General features: G+C 49.3%; 1 protein-coding gene across 3 annotated transcripts in view; it reads right to left on the bottom strand.

The window, feature by feature from the left end:
- Positions 1-4,094: 4,094 nt before the first annotated feature.
- Positions 4,095-17,329, bottom strand: part of GSN (gelsolin) — a 50,150-nt gene continuing 36,915 nt past the window's right edge. For all 3 annotated transcript variants that reach the window (XM_059657771.1, XM_059657769.1, XM_059657770.1), the window contains 11 exons: positions 14,729-14,861; positions 13,125-13,213; positions 12,741-12,956; positions 10,844-10,977; positions 9,837-9,927; positions 7,587-7,757; positions 6,795-6,969; positions 5,676-5,800; positions 5,341-5,418; positions 5,020-5,080; positions 4,095-4,460 (listed from right to left, as the gene is read on the bottom strand). In XM_059657771.1, the coding sequence (XP_059513754.1) occupies positions 4,291-4,460; positions 5,020-5,080; positions 5,341-5,418; positions 5,676-5,800; positions 6,795-6,969; positions 7,587-7,757; positions 9,837-9,927; positions 10,844-10,977; positions 12,741-12,956; positions 13,125-13,213; positions 14,729-14,861 (1,443 nt within the window). In that variant the 3' untranslated portion in view covers positions 4,095-4,290. The remainder of the gene's footprint in view (positions 4,461-5,019; positions 5,081-5,340; positions 5,419-5,675; positions 5,801-6,794; positions 6,970-7,586; positions 7,758-9,836; positions 9,928-10,843; positions 10,978-12,740; positions 12,957-13,124; positions 13,214-14,728; positions 14,862-17,329) is intronic.

Genomic DNA, 17,329 nt, shown 5'->3' on the forward strand with positions numbered 1-17,329 from the left:
TTTAGTGTGTGTGGTTTTCATTTTTCAGAAGTGGCACAGCAGATCCTCCCATCCTGGGCTGCCTGTCTTGGCTTTATTACGTGCTCTTCCAGGGCAGGAAGAAGAGGAGAGGCTACCGTAGTCCATCTGCCATCTCTCCCTCTGTTGCACCTGCCCACACATTTCCCTCAGGAATTTGAAATCCAGGCATCCCCTGAATCCTTGGCTGCTTTCATTTCCCTTTGCCTTAATCCAAACAGGATAGAACTCACTTCTTGCCATCACCCAGCTAATCACACAGGCATACCGTCTACTTTAAAAAGAGACAAATAAATGATATGAGATTAATCATTTGGGTGTTACCTGCAACATTCAACCTTTGAAAAACTGTCTTGACTTAGTGGCTTCCATTTGTGGAGCACCAAGTACCCAGCTCTCTGCTCAAATACTTGTACATACATTCTATCATTTTACCCCAACAGCTTGATGAAGATACTTTACTGTCCCCATTTTACAGATGAGGATACTGGGGCTCAAAGGTTAAAACTTACCCAAAGTCACATGGTTGGTAAGGAGCAGAGGAGGGATCAAACATGGAACTGTCTAATGCCAAAGACTCAGGGTGTCTAAATGCATTTCCGTGGGACAGGGACAGTGCCTGCCGCCGCCACCCCCGTTTACACCAGACCAGCAGCAGTCATTTTATACAGAAAACACCTTCACAAGACTGACAGTTCATTTGATTAGTGAAACTTTGCACTCCAACCCAAACAGGCCTTAAATTTGAACTTACATTTTGGGCCATCAGAGCTAGGCCAAAGTTCAGTCCAGGTGAGGGTAGTAGATTGTGGGTTTGTAACCATAACATGTTACAACACCAGCCTGAGCTGGAGGATACCCGGGTTCCATGGACCTTTAAGCTTCCATGGCCCTTTAAACTACATTATTTCTGTGATCTTCACAACACCGGGTCTTCCCAAGGTTGCTCAGCTAGTAAATAGTGAACCAGTGGTTTTCAAACTTTTTAGCAGAAACTCCATCCTCTTTTTTTCCAAAGGAAACTGTACACTGGTAAAAGATTTGAAGTGTCTTATCAGGATAAATTCTTAAATTCACATTTATAGCATTTACTTAATGTCAATCAATGAGGCTGTTTTAAAAACAAAAATAATAATTGAAGTTATAAAAGGAAATTAGAGCCTTAAATCAGGCTCTACATTCCCTTAGTTCCTCCATTTTGTTTCAAGGGCCCTGTGCTATTTATTATCACTTTAAAAATGGAATTTGAATCAAATAGTCATAAAATCACTGAAGCATCTCATAGAATTCTACAGAGCCTAGTTTAAAACCTTTGTTCTTCAGTGCTTTCCCACTACATCAGGGAACTTGTAATGTGACCTCATTTGCCTCACCTGTTAAAATAAGCAATTGGACTCTTACCTGTTTGGGTCGCAGATCTTTTGAGAATGTGTTGGAAGCTATAGAGCACAAATTTGCATACAACTTCAATTTCATACAAATTTGTGCTGATCCCATCACTCTGCCTGTCAGAAGATTTAAGAACCCCTGAACTGGATAATCTCTAAGATCTTTTTAAATTTCGGCAGCTCTGAGCTCAGATCAGGCTAGGATTTGCCAAAAGGATTCACATGTGCTGATAGGATAAAGAAATCTTTTCAATCTGCCCTATAGCCAAAAGAGTTTGTTAAGAAAGGAAATTGAAACCACTAAGAAAACTGAGATTTTGGGAAACTCTAGAAAGTTAGTCACCACAATAGAGGCTAGGAATCTTCCCCTAAAAATTAAGTGGGGGGGGAGGGGGTGAACAGGCTGGAAATTAAGACCTCTTAAAATTACTAGATGTCCCAGGACTGAAGGAACCATTACTATTAGTAATTCTTTTCAGCATCTGGCCCCAAAAAGTCTCCAGCAAAATAACTGTCTACCTGCCCTAACTGGTTTGGCTCAGTGGATAGAGCATGGGCCTGTGGACTGAAGGGTCCCAGGTTCGATTCTGGTCAAGGGCATGTACCTTGGTTGCGGGCACAGAGTGTGCAGGAGGCAGCTGATCGATGTTTCTGTCTCATTGATGTTTCTAACTCTCTATCCCTCTCCCCTCCTTTCTGTAAAAAATCAATAAAATATATTTAAAAAATAACTGTCTACCTATCATCTCGTTATCCCCTTTCTCCGTCCTAGGCTTAACAACTCTGAATCAAAAAGATATTTGTACACCAAAGTTCACAGCAGCATTATTCAAATAGTCAAAAGTGGAAAGGACCTGTATGTCCAGCGATGGAAAAATAAAATGTGGTGTACCATGCTGTCGGAAATGAGAGTGTTCCTATGAAACCTTTCATAAGCCGAAATGGCATCAAGCAAAGAGTATCCTCTGCTTTACAAAAGTGCAGTTGTACCACTTTGCTTTTGTGAAAGACCTACATTAGTACCTGGTTTTGCTAACCAAAGGAAATCCGAAGATTTTTTACATAAAAGCTGTTACTATACTAATTCTGATCTTACGCAAAAGGGAGGAGGCTAACGGGATCTTTTGGAAAGAGGGGCCTACCCATATACATTCAATGGCATATTAGTCACAAAAAGGAATGGCATTTTTACATATGCTACAAAATGTATGAATCGGTGAAATAAGCCAGACACACGGGACAAACATTGGATGATTACACTTATATGAGGCACCTAGAATGGTAAATTCATGGAGAGATAAAGGATAAAGGTTTAAACAGGCTAGGGCAGCGGTTCTCAACCTGTGGGCCGCAACCCCTTTGGCAGTCGACCGACCCTTTCACAGGGGGTCGCCTAAGACCATCCTGCATATCAGATATTTACATTATGATTCATAACAGTAGCAACATTACAGTTATGAAGTAGCAACGAAAATAATTTTATGGTTGGGTCACAACATGAAGAACTGTATTTAAAAGGCCAGAAGGTTGAGAACCACTGGGCTAAGGGAACAGGGTGGGGAATGGGAGAATAAGAAATTCCTGTTTAATGGACACAGATTTTATGTTGGGGATTATGACAAACTAGAGGCCTGGTGCACGAATTCATGCACATTGAAAGGAAATTAATTAGAAGGTGGCCAGTGGGGCGGGACTGGGAGAGACAGATGGGCCAGGCACGCACTGGAGCCAACCTCCCGCGGTCCCTTTCTGGCCGGCTGCACCTGGGATGGCGCTGTGGCTCAAAAGGCTTCTGTGGAGTGAGCGGGGTCCCTCCGGCAGGTGGGGCCCCTCAGCCTGGCCTGCGGGGATTGGGCCGAAACCGGCTCTCTGACATCCCCTGAGGGGTCCTGGAGCGAGAGGGCACTCTGCAAAGTTGCTGTCGTACAGGGTGTGGAACGCAAACGCAAATGTGCAGTAAACCAGAATCGGCCCGACAGTGCCCCAGCAACAACATAGCCCATGGCCAACGGTGGAATTGCGTGGCCCCGGGAGGAACCGGGCTCCCTCCTCTCTGGTTCCAGGATGTGTCACCCAAGAATCGCCGCTGCCAAGTCACTGCAGCTCAGCAGCTCCTGCTTTGAGCACTGCCCCCTGGTGGTCAGTGCACGTCATAGTGACTGGTCAGACGGTAGGAGAGACACTTAGCATATTAGCCTTTTATATATATAGATGTCCGGGGATGGCTACACAACATTGTATTTAATGCCACTGAATTGTACGCTTACAAGTGGTCACAATGATACATATTATGTTATGTATAGTTTACCACACAAATAACGAAAAAGGGACTGTACCCTTAAAAACATTTTTTTGGACTTGGGCTGAAGGATTCCCCAGAGCTTTGCCGAACCTCCCTGGACGGCCCAGCATGTACGCTTCTCTCCCTCTCCCTCACTTGGGATGGACTTGCACCTGGGTCTGCTGGCTCTCAGGCCTTCCCCAGTTCCCTCCACTTCCCTCACATGGCAGTTCCCCTAGAGCAGCCTGTGCACATTTCATTTCACCTTGGCGCCTGCTTCTTGAAGGACCAGGATTAACACGCAGAGTGAATGCAGCTGCTGCACTTGTACCCAGGCACCTGTGAGGCCCCTCCCTGGGCACCCTCAGAGTAATTGCCAGGACACACGGAGCCACAGCAGGCTAACCCACTTCAGAAAAGCTTTTATTGAATTCAATTCCCAAAAGCACTGATTCTTGAGACAATTTTGATAGGACCCCGAATGTTTGCAGGGCTGTTTTTGGCTACTATAAAAAAACACACGCACATCAGGGTGGCCCTACTATGAGGGATGGACAGTTCTAGAAGGCACTGACCAGTGACAGGGGTGGGGCCTGCCCTTCCTCAGGCAGCCAGGTCTGCAAGGGCCCTGTCCAAGGGGTCCACAGACCAGTAGTCGTCATCCCAGCCGAGGAACCAGCCCACGAAGGAGGGGGGCTCAAAGCCTTGCTTGACCAAGGTGATGGGGGTCCGCCTGTCACGATTCGCTGGGTCTGTCTCGATATACCGCTTAGCTGCATACACACATGCAGGAGAAGGAAACCAGAAATCCTCAGTGCCTCCCTCGCCAGGGAGAGGGTTCAGAATAGGAGTTACCTTAGATGGTTTTTGGTCCTACTGTCCCTAATGCCCAATCTCTGCACTGGACACCACTGTCCCTTAAATGCAATGATACTCACAGGACTCTCCCACCACCCGCCCAGAAACCCAGGAGGGTTACAGCTTAACCTCCTGCCTCATTTTTCTCTTGCTGTCCCCTAATGGGAGAGGTTAAAGAACCAGCTCTGGGGGTCCCGGCTCCCAAATCAGGTCCATTCTGCTTTCCATCACAGAAACCCCAGTAAGATCAGTCCTTGGGCATTCTGGGAACTCGAGCAGCTGCTCTCTGCTCCTAGCATGACCTGAGGCTTTCTGAAGGCGCTGAGCTGTTCTCTCTCCACCCCAGGCAGGGCTCCCGTGGGACCGACCATGGGTGAGGAAGTCCTCACCCCACTGTCATGAACTCCCAGACTCTAAGGAAGCTGCTCCCACCCCACCGCGTGAAACCACCCACAGGCAGACTTGGGTCCTCACCAGAGTTCAAGGCTTCCGTCTTCTCCTCCTCTTGAGAATCCTTTCCAACCCAGACAAAGACCTGGAGGTGAGATGTGAAATAAAAGTGCATGAGGGTGCTGGCCAAACTCCTTGCCGGAGGAGGAAGGGAGGTTCCAGGCGCAGGTCTGGACAAACCCTCAGCTGGCAGAGCACACAGATGACTAGGATTTGAAATGCACTTTTCCAGCAACACCTGGCACTGCCTCTTTTAAGTCCTCTGTCAACCACCTTAGAGCTGGAAGTCTAGGTCCTCCCGCTCCCTCGGGCCCTGAGAGCCTTCGCCTTCTGTCCTTGACCCACCTGGTCCCAGGTGTCCAGGAGCATGACGTCATCGGTGGCCAGGTCTTCCTGCATGAGCTCGCCAGGGACCTCTTCGATCTGGGAAGGAACGGAAGAGGTGAAACAAACCGCACAGCCAGCCCTCTTCCTTCCCTGGGAAGGCTGCCCACAGCACAGAGGAGGGAGCTGCAGAGCCGGCTCTGGCCAGCAGGGGGCTCCCTCCTCTGTGCGTGCCAGCAGATCTGCTTCTCTTGCCCCTGCTGCCCTGGGCCCTGCTCTCTGAAACATGCCCCTCAACCTCCGCGCCCGCCCGCCCCCCCCCCCCCCCCCCCCGCCCCGGGCATGAAGGCACTCACCACAAAACGTCCGATCTTGTTGGAGCAGGCAAAGAGGCGAGGAGGGTGGGCGTCCATCTTCTTGTCCTTCAGCCGTGGGGACGTGCGGTAGGTGGCCTTCCCGCCCAGAGCCTCCCAGAAGCTGTCTGGGAGGGGAGGCCACACAAATTGCCATCGGACACCACTGCCTCCCTGGCACTTCTCATCAGACTGGAACAAGCCCTGCCCTAGAGCAGCCACCGCTCTCAGTTCCCACCCTCCATCTTAAAATCCCAGGAGGCCCAGGAGGGACGGGCCTGAGAGATTCGAAGGTGATGAAACGGCGCCCGGAGGGGCAGACTTGGCAGTAAATGCACGACAGCAGGGCAGGATGGGGACAATTATTCCCACTCAGCACATGAGCTGATTGGGGCTCAGAGACATGCAGCAACAATCACACAGCCAGTACGCGAGTGAAGCCAGGGTGCAGATCTTTTCAGACTCCCATCCCCATAGTCTTGCCACTATCCCTACTCTGTCCACATGTGACTTTAAATTTTAAATTCATTCAAATGAAATACAACGAAAAATTCAGTTCCTCATGCTCACTAATGCCCACCAGTGGCATTTCAAGTGCTCATTAGCTACACGTGACTGGTGGCCACCAAATTGGACCTGGCAGATAAAGAGCATGTCCACCATCTCAGAAGGTTCCACCAGACACGCTGCTCTTTTCCCAGGTCTATGAAGCACCAAGCAGGCGGGAGTGGGCTTAAGAGAAGAGCAGAGAGGCTGAGGGCTGGCACAGAAAGATGGTCCTGACTTGTGTTCTGGAAACAGAGGTGCACTTTGGTGCAGAGTCTAAAGATTAGGAGAGACCGCTGCCCCTGCCTATGGTCTTTCAAGGCTTCCTAGCAAAGGACCATCTCCTCCAGCAGCCTTCCCTGGCTGCCCCAGCCCACACTGAGCTCTCCCTTCTCTAACTCCTAGATGCTTCTCTCTCACACCACAGCCCTCATTTTCATCCAACGTGCGTTTACTTACCACACTTTTGGAGATAGTGAGAAAGGGTGAGGATATAGAGCCCGCAAAGAGAAGGAAGGTAGGGTAACCTACAGTCCACAGAGAGCAGCAGGCTCTCTGCCCCTTGGTCCTTCCTACCTGGCTCGCCGCCTTCTGCCACCTGCACAGGTTGGGCCTGCAGCACCCTCAGCAGCTCCTGGGCCCCTGTCTTCTCCGCATCGCTGGCTCCTGTACCCACCCATAGGTAGGCGGCCGAGGGAGTTTTCAGGACAAAGGCATCATTGGAATTCAGTGCACCAGCCTTAGGCATTATCTGGGAGGACAGCGTTTGATTAATAGGAAACCAGACAAAATGCCCTCAGCCCCCTTCTCACAGCCCAGGAGACACTGCAGCAGGACCACCTTAGGTGGGGACTTAGATGAGCACAGCCCATCCCAGCTGTGGGCACAGACGTTGGACACTGAGGGGCTTAGGTGACTTCCAGGAGTCACTAACGCCCTGTGGCTAGCCAAGGTGATTCCAGAATTCTGGGATGTATAACAGAGGTTGAGTGCCTAGAATAAAGGAAGTGATAGTCCTATTCTGTTTTAAGCTGCTCAGACCATTCTGTAGGATTATGTTCAGGTGTGCACCTTCCACCATGAAAGGGACAGTAGCCAACTGAGAGGTAATCGGAAAGTGCCCAGATGGTAAAGCCTGAACTCCCTGCAAGTAGTGAGCTCCCTGTTATGGAAGATGTGCAAGGGGCCCTGGGCATCCTTGAACAAGGGAAAGTCTAAGACATACAATCCTGCTGCCAGGGCAAGAAGGTACAGAAAGTTGCTTCTTAACCCCTCACCCAATCCCGTACCCAGAGGTCTGCCCGTCAAGCCTTAAAGGTTTCTAGGAGGCCACACCCTTCTGGGGTCCAGGGTCTGGGTGTTAGTTACCTCAACAGCTCGGGTGGCTCCAGAGCTGCTGGCCCGGACTTGGAAGAGGCGAGTACTGGCGGGGGCCGTCTGCCCACCCTCGCGGGAGGTGCCACCCTTATAGATGATCATGGGCTTCCCGCCAAATAGGCTCATGAGGTGGGCAGGCTCCTTGCCTTGGACCACACGGCTCTGGTAGGAAGACAAGAGAGCAAGTCAGAAAAGTGGGGGCATCATTCCTTCTGTTTGGCACCAGCCCACCCTCCCTCCCTGGATAGCATGGCCCAGGCCAACCTCCCAAACGAGGCCACCACACTTGTGTGTGTGTGTGGTGTGGAGCTGACCCTACAGCACACAGGGCTGGGCAGGACAAGGGGAGTTCTAGGAAAACTGGAGAAACCCGTATGACTCAAGGTCCCCCGGGCACTGCCTCAGTCGCTCTCCCATCCCAAGAGGACCTGCCCTGCTGACCTGACCCTGAGTCTAGGCCAAGAAGCAAGAGAGCCCATGTTTGCAAATGTTCCCTTAAATGGAAGCACAGGGATTGTTCGTGGACATGTTTCCAGGACGGTGACATCAGCTCCAGGCACAAAAGCCAGTGGTGGTGAGAAGCAAACCTTTCAGATCTGGAGAGCCCTCCCGCACAGTCAGTGCGCCCCAGATGCAGGCGGCAGGTATAGGCCAAGATACATCACATCTACTCCTGCCCATGTGCCCACTCAGATACCAGTTGTGGCCCCTTGAGCTAAATCTAGGAGGAAATCTCATGTGTGTGTTGGCAGTACTGTGCCCACTTCCCAGTATGACCCCCCACTGCTGGGTTAGAGCTCAGATCCCAGCACCGCTCTGATGGTGACATTTTGGGCCCATGCCTCAACCTCTCAGGCTCTTCCTTGTAAAATGAGACCAAGAATGCTACCCACAAGGCCGTTGTTGGGATCAAATGAGCTAAGACAGCCATTATCCCACTGGGTACCCGGCACCCAGAGACCACCACTGTCACAAAGTTCAGGGCACAAACCTTGGCTCTCAACCTAGAGCCCCACCCACTCCAGGTGTAGGATAGAGGAGGGAGAATTCTGTCTCCTTCCCCCTTATCTTCCCAACCTGGCTCTGCTGCCCTCCAGGGCCCCACACTGTAGCCAGAACAACCTATTAGACCCCCAAATCACCTCCCATCAGATTTATCCCTCAACAATATCCCCTTGCTCTCAGGATCAAGGTCAACATCCTCACCATGGCTTCTGGGTTCTCTGAGCATCTCTCCAGACTCCTATCATTCTAATATCCAATGTCCCCCCACTCCCCTACCTCAGGGCCTTTGCAGTAACTCTTCCCTCTGTCTGGAATGTGCTTGCCTTCACACTTTACCTGGCCAACTCTTACCCATTCGTTAGGCCCCAGCTGCAAGTCCCTTCCTCCAGAGGGTGAGGATAGGGGTCCTTCTCTAATCCAATTACATCCTAGCTGGGATCTATATCCTTACACTTAATATGCATGTATAAGGGGACTACTATGGGCCAGGCATCACTCTAGATCAGTGGTTCTCAACCTTCTGGCCCTTTAAATACAGTTCGTCATTTGTGACCCAACCATAAAATTATTTTCATTGCTACTTCATAACTGTAATGTTGCTACTGTTATGAATCATAATGGAAATATCTGATATGCAGGATGGTCTTAGGCGACCCCTGTGAAAGGGTTGTTCGACCGCCAAAGGGGTCGCGACCCACAGGTTGAGAACCGCTGCTCTAGATACTTTACAAATACTAACTCTTCATCTACACAGAACTCCTACCAGATAGGTGCTGTTATTGTCCACAATTTGAGAACAAAGTATAAAGAGGCTCAGTGACTTGCCCATGGTTGCCCACAGGTGAAGACAGGATTTAGTCCTAAGCAGGCTGCCACCAAGCCCATGCTCTAAGCTGCTCTGCCAGGCTGCTCTCCCGTTTTTCTCCTACAGCGTCTTAGGGTTTTCACTCACTGCATGTCATAGCATGTGATCTGATCTCCAGTGTGTGATTACGCACCCGGGTGTGTACATGTCTGGTAAACGTCTTTCTGTCCCCTAGACTAGAAACCCATCAGGGCAGGGGCAGGTCTGTGTGTCATGGCTACAGATACAGTGCCAGGCACATGGGAGTCCTCCTAAATGTTTGTTGGATGGATGGATGGATGGATGGATGGATGGATGGATGGATGGATGGATAAGTGAACAGATAGACAAGGACCAGAATGTGGCCCAGAGAGGCACAGGACTGGGCTCACCTGAACAGGGGTACCTCCCAGCTCCTCATCCAGCTGTGCAGTCAGGATGGCAGACGCAGCAACCTCATCCTGGGTGGACTGGGCACCCTGCCTAGAAGAGGGAGGAAGTGATACATAGTACTGTGGTTCACACAGAGACCTGAGTCTCTCCTTGGACCTGAGCCTGAGAAACCCACAAATCACCAGATTACAGACAATCAAACTGACACCAGAGAGGACAAGGGGTTCTCTGAACAGCAACCACACGATGTTCATAATAGCAAAAGACCGGAATAATCCATGTATTCATCAGCAGGAAATCTGTTAAACTACAGCCCAGCCACACCCTGGAATATTATGCGGCTATCAAAAAGAGCAACGAAACTCGCTGACACAGATTGGTCGCCAGGAAGCATAAGTGAGAAAAGCAAAGTGAAGGACAATATACAAAGTGTGCTATCTTTTGTGTAAAGAAGGGAGAGAACTAGGAATACAGGGTCATATTTGCTTGTGTTTGCATGAAGAACTACTGGAAGGCTATACAAAAAACTAATAAAAGCAGTAACCTATGGAGGGGTGAAGTTGGAGAACAGGACCGGGAACAAGATTTCTAAATACACCCTTTTTACTTCTGTTTTGATTTTCTGAATTACATAAATGTGTCATCTATTTTTTAAAAAATTAAAAATAATTTTTCATTAGAAAACAGGTGGAAGAATAAACACCTGTGTGCACAGTACTTAGAGTGGAATGTGGGAGAGATTTTCTGTGGGTTTGTTTCCCCCTGTTCCATCCCTACTCACCACATCTCTTACAATGGCCATGGAATGTTTTTATAAGAACATTCCCCTTAAAAGTCCTTCCAAGAAATAAGACAAGTGGTGTTGCTCTTTGCATGAGAGCCATTCCCAGCAGAGTGCTGTCCCATCTCGGGCTCACATACAATTAGACATACCCTTCAGCCCCGTTCGCCCCCTGCCCTTGGGGCTCCCACATTCCACCCACAGCACGTGGCCCCAGTACCTCACCAGTTATAGATGATCTGGCCCTGGCGGCCACCGTGGCGGTAGTTGTACAGGATGATGTAGCTGTCCCCACCGTAGAACTGCCCATACGAAGCGGGGTCCACGGGCACTTTGTCGGAGCCTTCAATTCTCCAGATCTGCCAGAGCAAAGCTGGACTCAACAAGGTGCGGAACCCCACCCCCCAGTTCAGCCCCACCACAGTGACTCCCCCTGGGACAAGCTTTTGATAGGTGACTCCACCTGGACTCAGAATGAAGCTAAATAATTCACCCAAATCACAGGACCACTCGGATTCAAACCCGTGTTCTCTGAATTCCTGCCTCCCCCCAACCCCCCCCCCCCCCGCCCCATCCCGTACTTCCTCCTCGGAGGGATCAGCACAGGCACTGGCAGCTGGCTTTTAGTGAGCATAGCACAGTGAGAGCTGAGGGCACAAATCAACATACGACCCAGACCCAGACCAGCCTCCACCCCCTTAGAGGTTGTAACCTGGAACAACTTGCTTAAACTCTATGAACCTCAGTTTCCTCATCTGAAAAATGGAAAGGCTGTTGTGAGGATCAAGTGAGTTTATTCATGAAAGTCTAGCACAGAGCCTGGCACAGAGTGCTAGCTCTGCAGTGTGGCAGCTACTTTATTATAAGAATTATTGCTGTTGTTATTACTAAGTTTGCCATTAACGGTATCATTATTGAGTTGTCTGGACGCTATAGATCGCCTCCAGAGGCAGGGCCATCACTCGGTGACCTCAGAATGATCCCTGCTGGCAGATCTCTTTTCAGAGCTCTGGTGACAGGGTTTTTCCCAGTGGCCATGAGGCCCTGCAGCGCCACCTGGTGGTGCTGCACAGACTCTGGGTCCTGCAAATCCCAGGAAACAGAAGCCCAGAGTCTCTGGACCTTCAAAATTCTCGAAGGTGATGGAGTGGGATTAAATCTCATTTTAAAGGTAAAAAAAGTGAAGCTCAAAGAGATTAAGTTACTCACCCAACATCACACAGCCAGGCTGCCAGGGCTCTTTCCACACTACCCTACCCTGAACATTTTCATTGCATCCTCTCCTCCCACTCAAGGAATGAATGAATGAATGATACCAATGATACAAATGACAATAAAAATTAACCTTTTTGCTATTTCTATTATGTGGAATGGGATCCATGTTTGCTAGAAGCAGATTCTATCTCATAAACATCTCTAAACTCCAGCCCACTCTTCTCCATCTTCACTGTGACCTTCCTGGTCTCAAGGTCATCTTCTCTTTCCTAAACTACCATAACAATTTCTTCGTGGGGTCTCTACCTTCATTTTCCTGCCTCTAATCCATTTTCACAGAGTTCTGAAAGCACAGAATGGAGCCTGTCACATTTCTGCTTTTATCACCGGCACCCACACATTGCAGGGGCAAGTCCACACCCTCCCTGAGGATGTCCTCAGCACCAGGCTCTGGGACAGCTTCCAGCCTCCTGTAAGGCCCACTGCTCCTCTCTGGCAGCAAATCGATATTCATACTGAGACCCAACCCGGTGCCCCCATCTCTGTGAAGACTTCCCAGACCAGCCTCCCTCACTGTCTTCCTCTGTTCCCATAATCCCTTTGCTGGCCTCCCATCTTCCACTGACAACACAGGTCTGAGCAATCAGCTGTAGCTATGGTCACCTCCCTTCCCAGGCCAGGCACTTCTCACAGGTAGGTGGGTCCTGAGACACTTGGCACAGGGCCTAGCACACAGTAGGTGCTTAGAGTATGCTAGCTATAAAAATTAAGCATCTCATCCACCAGAACTGTGGTCCAAACCCCATAGAGAAAAGTCCACGGGGAAGCAGGAGGCCATGCATGGGCCAGATGTGCCTAGGAGGGAGGGAGGGAGGGGCCTGGACACGCCCACCCCAGGCCCAGGTACCTGCTTCTGGCCTGTGCCGTCATCATCCATGCCGTGCTGGGCGGCCATGGCAGTGGAAGTGTGCAGGGTGGCAGCGTCGAAGGGCACCCTCTCCACGTTGGCGATGTGGCTGGAGAGATAGGTCAAGCCCAGGCCATCCGTCTGGTCTGGGTCCCGCCAGTTCTTGAAGAACTGCTTGAACAGTGGGGTCTCACCGCCCTCAGGAAGGACAGCGACCTGGAAGGGGTCAGGGAAGAGCAGGATGTGGCTGGGACCCCCAGGACAGCAGGGGTCCTAGGAGCCTCAGGCTACCAGTCCACATTGAGGGGGGACACCCACCCCAGACCAGCCCTTTCTCAGCCAAACTGGACCCACCCTCACTCTCCTACCTGACTCCAGACTCACCTGGGTCTGCCTGGGGTAGTTCATCTTGGAGATGAAGTCAGTGGCCGTTTTGAGGGCAGCCTTCCTCTCCTCAGTGTTGGCCCCCCTGCCTATAGGCAGACAGAAGATAAGGGACCTGGGGTCAGGGCTGCACCCTAACTTTCCATGGTCCAGAGAAGGTAGCAGCCGGACCTCCCCCCTTCTCTTCTTAGACTATGGGCAGCCAAGGTGAGAGACACCCCCTCCCAGAGCTGACCATTCCTAGATCCCCTGCAGTCCAGCAGGGGTCCTGGCTGATGTCAGCAACCACAGCCACTGTCTTGAACAATTGGTGAGGACTACACATAGGTATTTTCATTTAATCCACATAATGACCCTAGGTCAGTGGTCGGCAAACGGCGGCTCGCGAGCCACATGCGGCTCTTTGGCCCCTTGAGTGTGGCTCTTCCACAAAATACCGACTTCTGTGCATGGGCCACGAAGTTTCAATCGCACTGTACATGCGCGCCCTCACGTGGTATTTTGTGGAAGAGCCACACTCAAGGGGCCAAAGAGGCGCATGTGGCTCGCGAGCCTCAGTTTGCTGACCACTGCCCTAGGTGATAAAGATCAGTTTTATCTCATCCCCATTTACATATAAGGGAACCTGTGTCTCAGAGAGGTTAAGCGACTTGACCACAGCCACTCAGCCAGTGGGAAAGCTCTAGCTGCCCCATTGATTCGGAAGCCTGCATACCACACACTCGGGCTCCTACTCTCCCCTGGGCCATCTTTCCTCCAACTCCACAGTCTGAAGTGTTTCCCAACCCTGAGAGCATCCCTGTGTCTGGTGTCTGGACAGCTCCTGCCCCCAGCCTTCTCACTGCCAAGGTTGAGGAGCCAAGATGATGATGATGATGATGATGATGATGATGACGATGACGATGACGACGACGACGGCGGCCACATGTGTTCAACTCTCTCTCCCTCTCTCTGCCATGCTCTGCACCCACTGCCTCCCTCCCCTGCTGTCCTCTTCCCTGGACTGATGAGAAAGCATCTGAGGACAGTGCTGATGCATCTGCTCAGAAACATCTGGGCCAGCGTCTTCCAGGAACCTCCCTTAATCAGCACCCAAGGCAGTCCACAAAGAGTCCACGACCCCCAGCACAGCATTTCTCCACCAGAAACCAGACCACCTTTATGAAAAGCCCCCAATACATCAGCAAGTTAAAGGCACTTGACAAGTCCTGCAGTAAACAAGCCTGTGAACATAAGTAATTTCACCCAGTGTTGACCATAAACTTATTTGACCACAAAGCCATATATAAATTTTTTATGTATTTTTTATATGATGCCAATTAACTTCTTCAAACACTGGTGTTAGGACACATTTGGGAAACACTGGTTTTAGCCCAAATAGGAAGCCTGAGACCCAAAGAGGCAAGTAAATTACCCAAGATCACACAGTGAGTCAACTGCCAAGTCAGGGCTTTAGCTCGACCCCCGATGTCCATTGAGGAGCCTGCCACTGCCTCGGGGTCCATGGAACACACTCTATTTCCCTCCTGAACTGAGTGGCTGCCAGGCTCTAGGAGCTCCCACCAAGGCCCAGTTAGTGAAGAGCCCTTCCCAGCCCCCAGTACCTTTCCAGACAAAGATTTTCCCGTTGTTGCCATGGTCCAGGATGAAGCAGTCCTCTGACTTCAGGGCCCCCTGTGCGAAGGGGTTCTCATCAGCCACCAGCAGCACTGACATGGTGCCCGCACCATTGGAGACCTAAGGGGACAGGAGAAGAGCCCAGATGTGAGTAACTTCCACCACCTCCGCCTGCCCAGAGGGCACCCCAAGCCCAACACAGGTCCACATCCCAACCCCTGTCACAACCACAGGGCAGAGTAATGCCGGGGCTTGCGTCCTCAGGCTCTGAGGCTCACTCAGGTCTTCTTTCTGCTTTCCTGCTTTGTCACAGTCGTATCTGTGACCCACACACAGGTGGAACATGGAAAGGGCAAGGGAATAAAATGCAGGAATGCAGGCGGCGTAGGAGAAGAATGGTACAATGGGCTGAGAAGATAGTTAATCTCATCAGGAAAAATAAATAAGTAAAAGTAAATGCAATGTGGTAGCTTGAATTGGAATCTGGAATAAAAAAATTGGGGAAACCTGAATAAAGTCTGTAGTTTAGTTACTAGCGTGGGACCAGTGTTAATGTCTTAGTTTTGACAAATGTACCGGGTTATGTTACATATTAAGAAGATGCTGATGAAGGAGATTATGGGAACACTCTGTATTATCTTTGCAATTTTCCTGAAAACCTAAAAACGATTCCAAAATAAAAAGTTCATTAAGTTATTTTTTTTTAAAGTGAACCATACCAATCAAAATTCAAAAGACTGACAATACCCAGTATGGACAAGGCTCTGGGCAAACAAGCACTTTCAACCCCCCGGGAAGGGTTATTTGGAGCTCTTCCAGAGTGCAGCCTGGCAATTTTATGTGTCCGAACTTTACATAATGAGTGTTCGGTACTTACTGAGTACTTCGTATGTGCTAGCACTGTTTGAAGCAATTCATGTAACTGATAACTTACATAATTATAGAACTCCTTAATCCTTGCCACACCCTATGATAGTTCTACTACTAACCCCATTGTATTCACATGGAAACCAAGGCACAAAGAGGTGAAGCGACCTGCACACTAGACAGCACCAGCCTGGGATTCGAGCCCAGGCAGTCTGACTCCAGACCAGTATCTTCAATCACCAACCCACTGTTCAGCCTGTGACCATGTCTGGGAACTTGCTCTACTGCCATATTTAGCACAAGAGCAATCGGACTGTCTGCAATCGGAAAAGGCAGAAATATCCGCTGATGTCCATCATTAAGGATATGCTGAAACTCTTATGCTCCTGAAATAGACCACCATAAAGGGCATGTGGTCTAGTTTACAAAGGTATTCGTGGCCACATTGAGGGGAGAAATGAAGGCCACAGAACAGCATGAATAGTTTGGATCTATGTGTATCAAGTAGAGATGGAAAAAGTATATAATTAGATGCAGAAACATGTAATCTGGACCCCCCCACCAATTAATGGTAACCATGGTAACCGATGGAGAGGGGAGGAGGGGAGCCATTTTTAAAAAACTGCATATTGTTACTTTTGAAATTAAAATACATTTTAAAATAGTACTGGTTATTGTAAACCAGTCAGATTAAGGAGATTCTTTTTCTTTTTTTAAATATATTTTTATTGATTTCAGAGAGGAAGGGAGAGGGAGAGATACAAACATCAATGATGAGAGAGAATCACTGATCAGCTGTCTCCTGCATGCCACCTACTGGGGATCAAGCCCGCAACCCTGGCATGTGCCCTTGACCACAATCGAACCTGGGACCTTTCAGTCCACAGGCCAACACTCTATCCACTGAGCCAAGTCCACTAGGACATTTTATTTCCTTTCTCTCTCTCTCTCTCTCTCTCTCTCTCTCTCTCTCTCTCTTTCTCTCTCTCTCTCTCTCTCTCTCTATATATATATATATATATATATATGTGTGTGTGTGTGTGTATTTACTTACTTAATTTTTACTCAATTTATTGGGGTGACATTGGTTAATAAAATTATATAGGTTTTAACTGTCAATTCTATAAGACATGATCTGTATGTTATATCTTTTTATATTTTTGAGTATTGCTATTTTATTTTTATAGTGAACATGCATTACTTTATCAAAAAAAGAATCATGAATGTGGTTTTTCTTTGGAGGTAATGAACATCTGTGCCCCATTTAAGCCCAGGGCACAACAGGAGTGTCATAGCTACGTAGGACTTTCTCCTGGAGCTCAGCCACCAGGCCAAAGTTCCTTAGCTCAAGAGCAGCCTCAATTCATTTTTAAAAATCACAAAGAAGAAATTATAAATAAAGTCATTAACCATAACCCTCCCCATGCAATAAAAAACCCACCACATGCCCATTTCTGTAGCATTTCCCCAAGTACTTTCCTAAAATACTTTCCTGTCATTTTACTCTGTAGACTCTCAGAAACTCTACAAAGTTCACTTTACTGCCCTTCTCCCCATTTTTTACAGACTAGAAAACCGAGTCCCAGAGAGGACAGGTACTGCCAAGACCCCCTAGATGAACATGACACAGATGTGTCTGAGGTCAATGGCTTTCTCTTATTCTTGGTGCAGGAAGCGAAGGCAGTAGATTGCCCATTGGAGACCGGCAGAAGCCAAGCCCC

The sequence above is a fragment of the Myotis daubentonii genome, chromosome 11 (assembly GCF_963259705.1).
Source record: "Myotis daubentonii chromosome 11, mMyoDau2.1, whole genome shotgun sequence".
In the NCBI taxonomy this organism is placed as follows: domain Eukaryota; kingdom Metazoa; phylum Chordata; class Mammalia; order Chiroptera; family Vespertilionidae; genus Myotis; species Myotis daubentonii.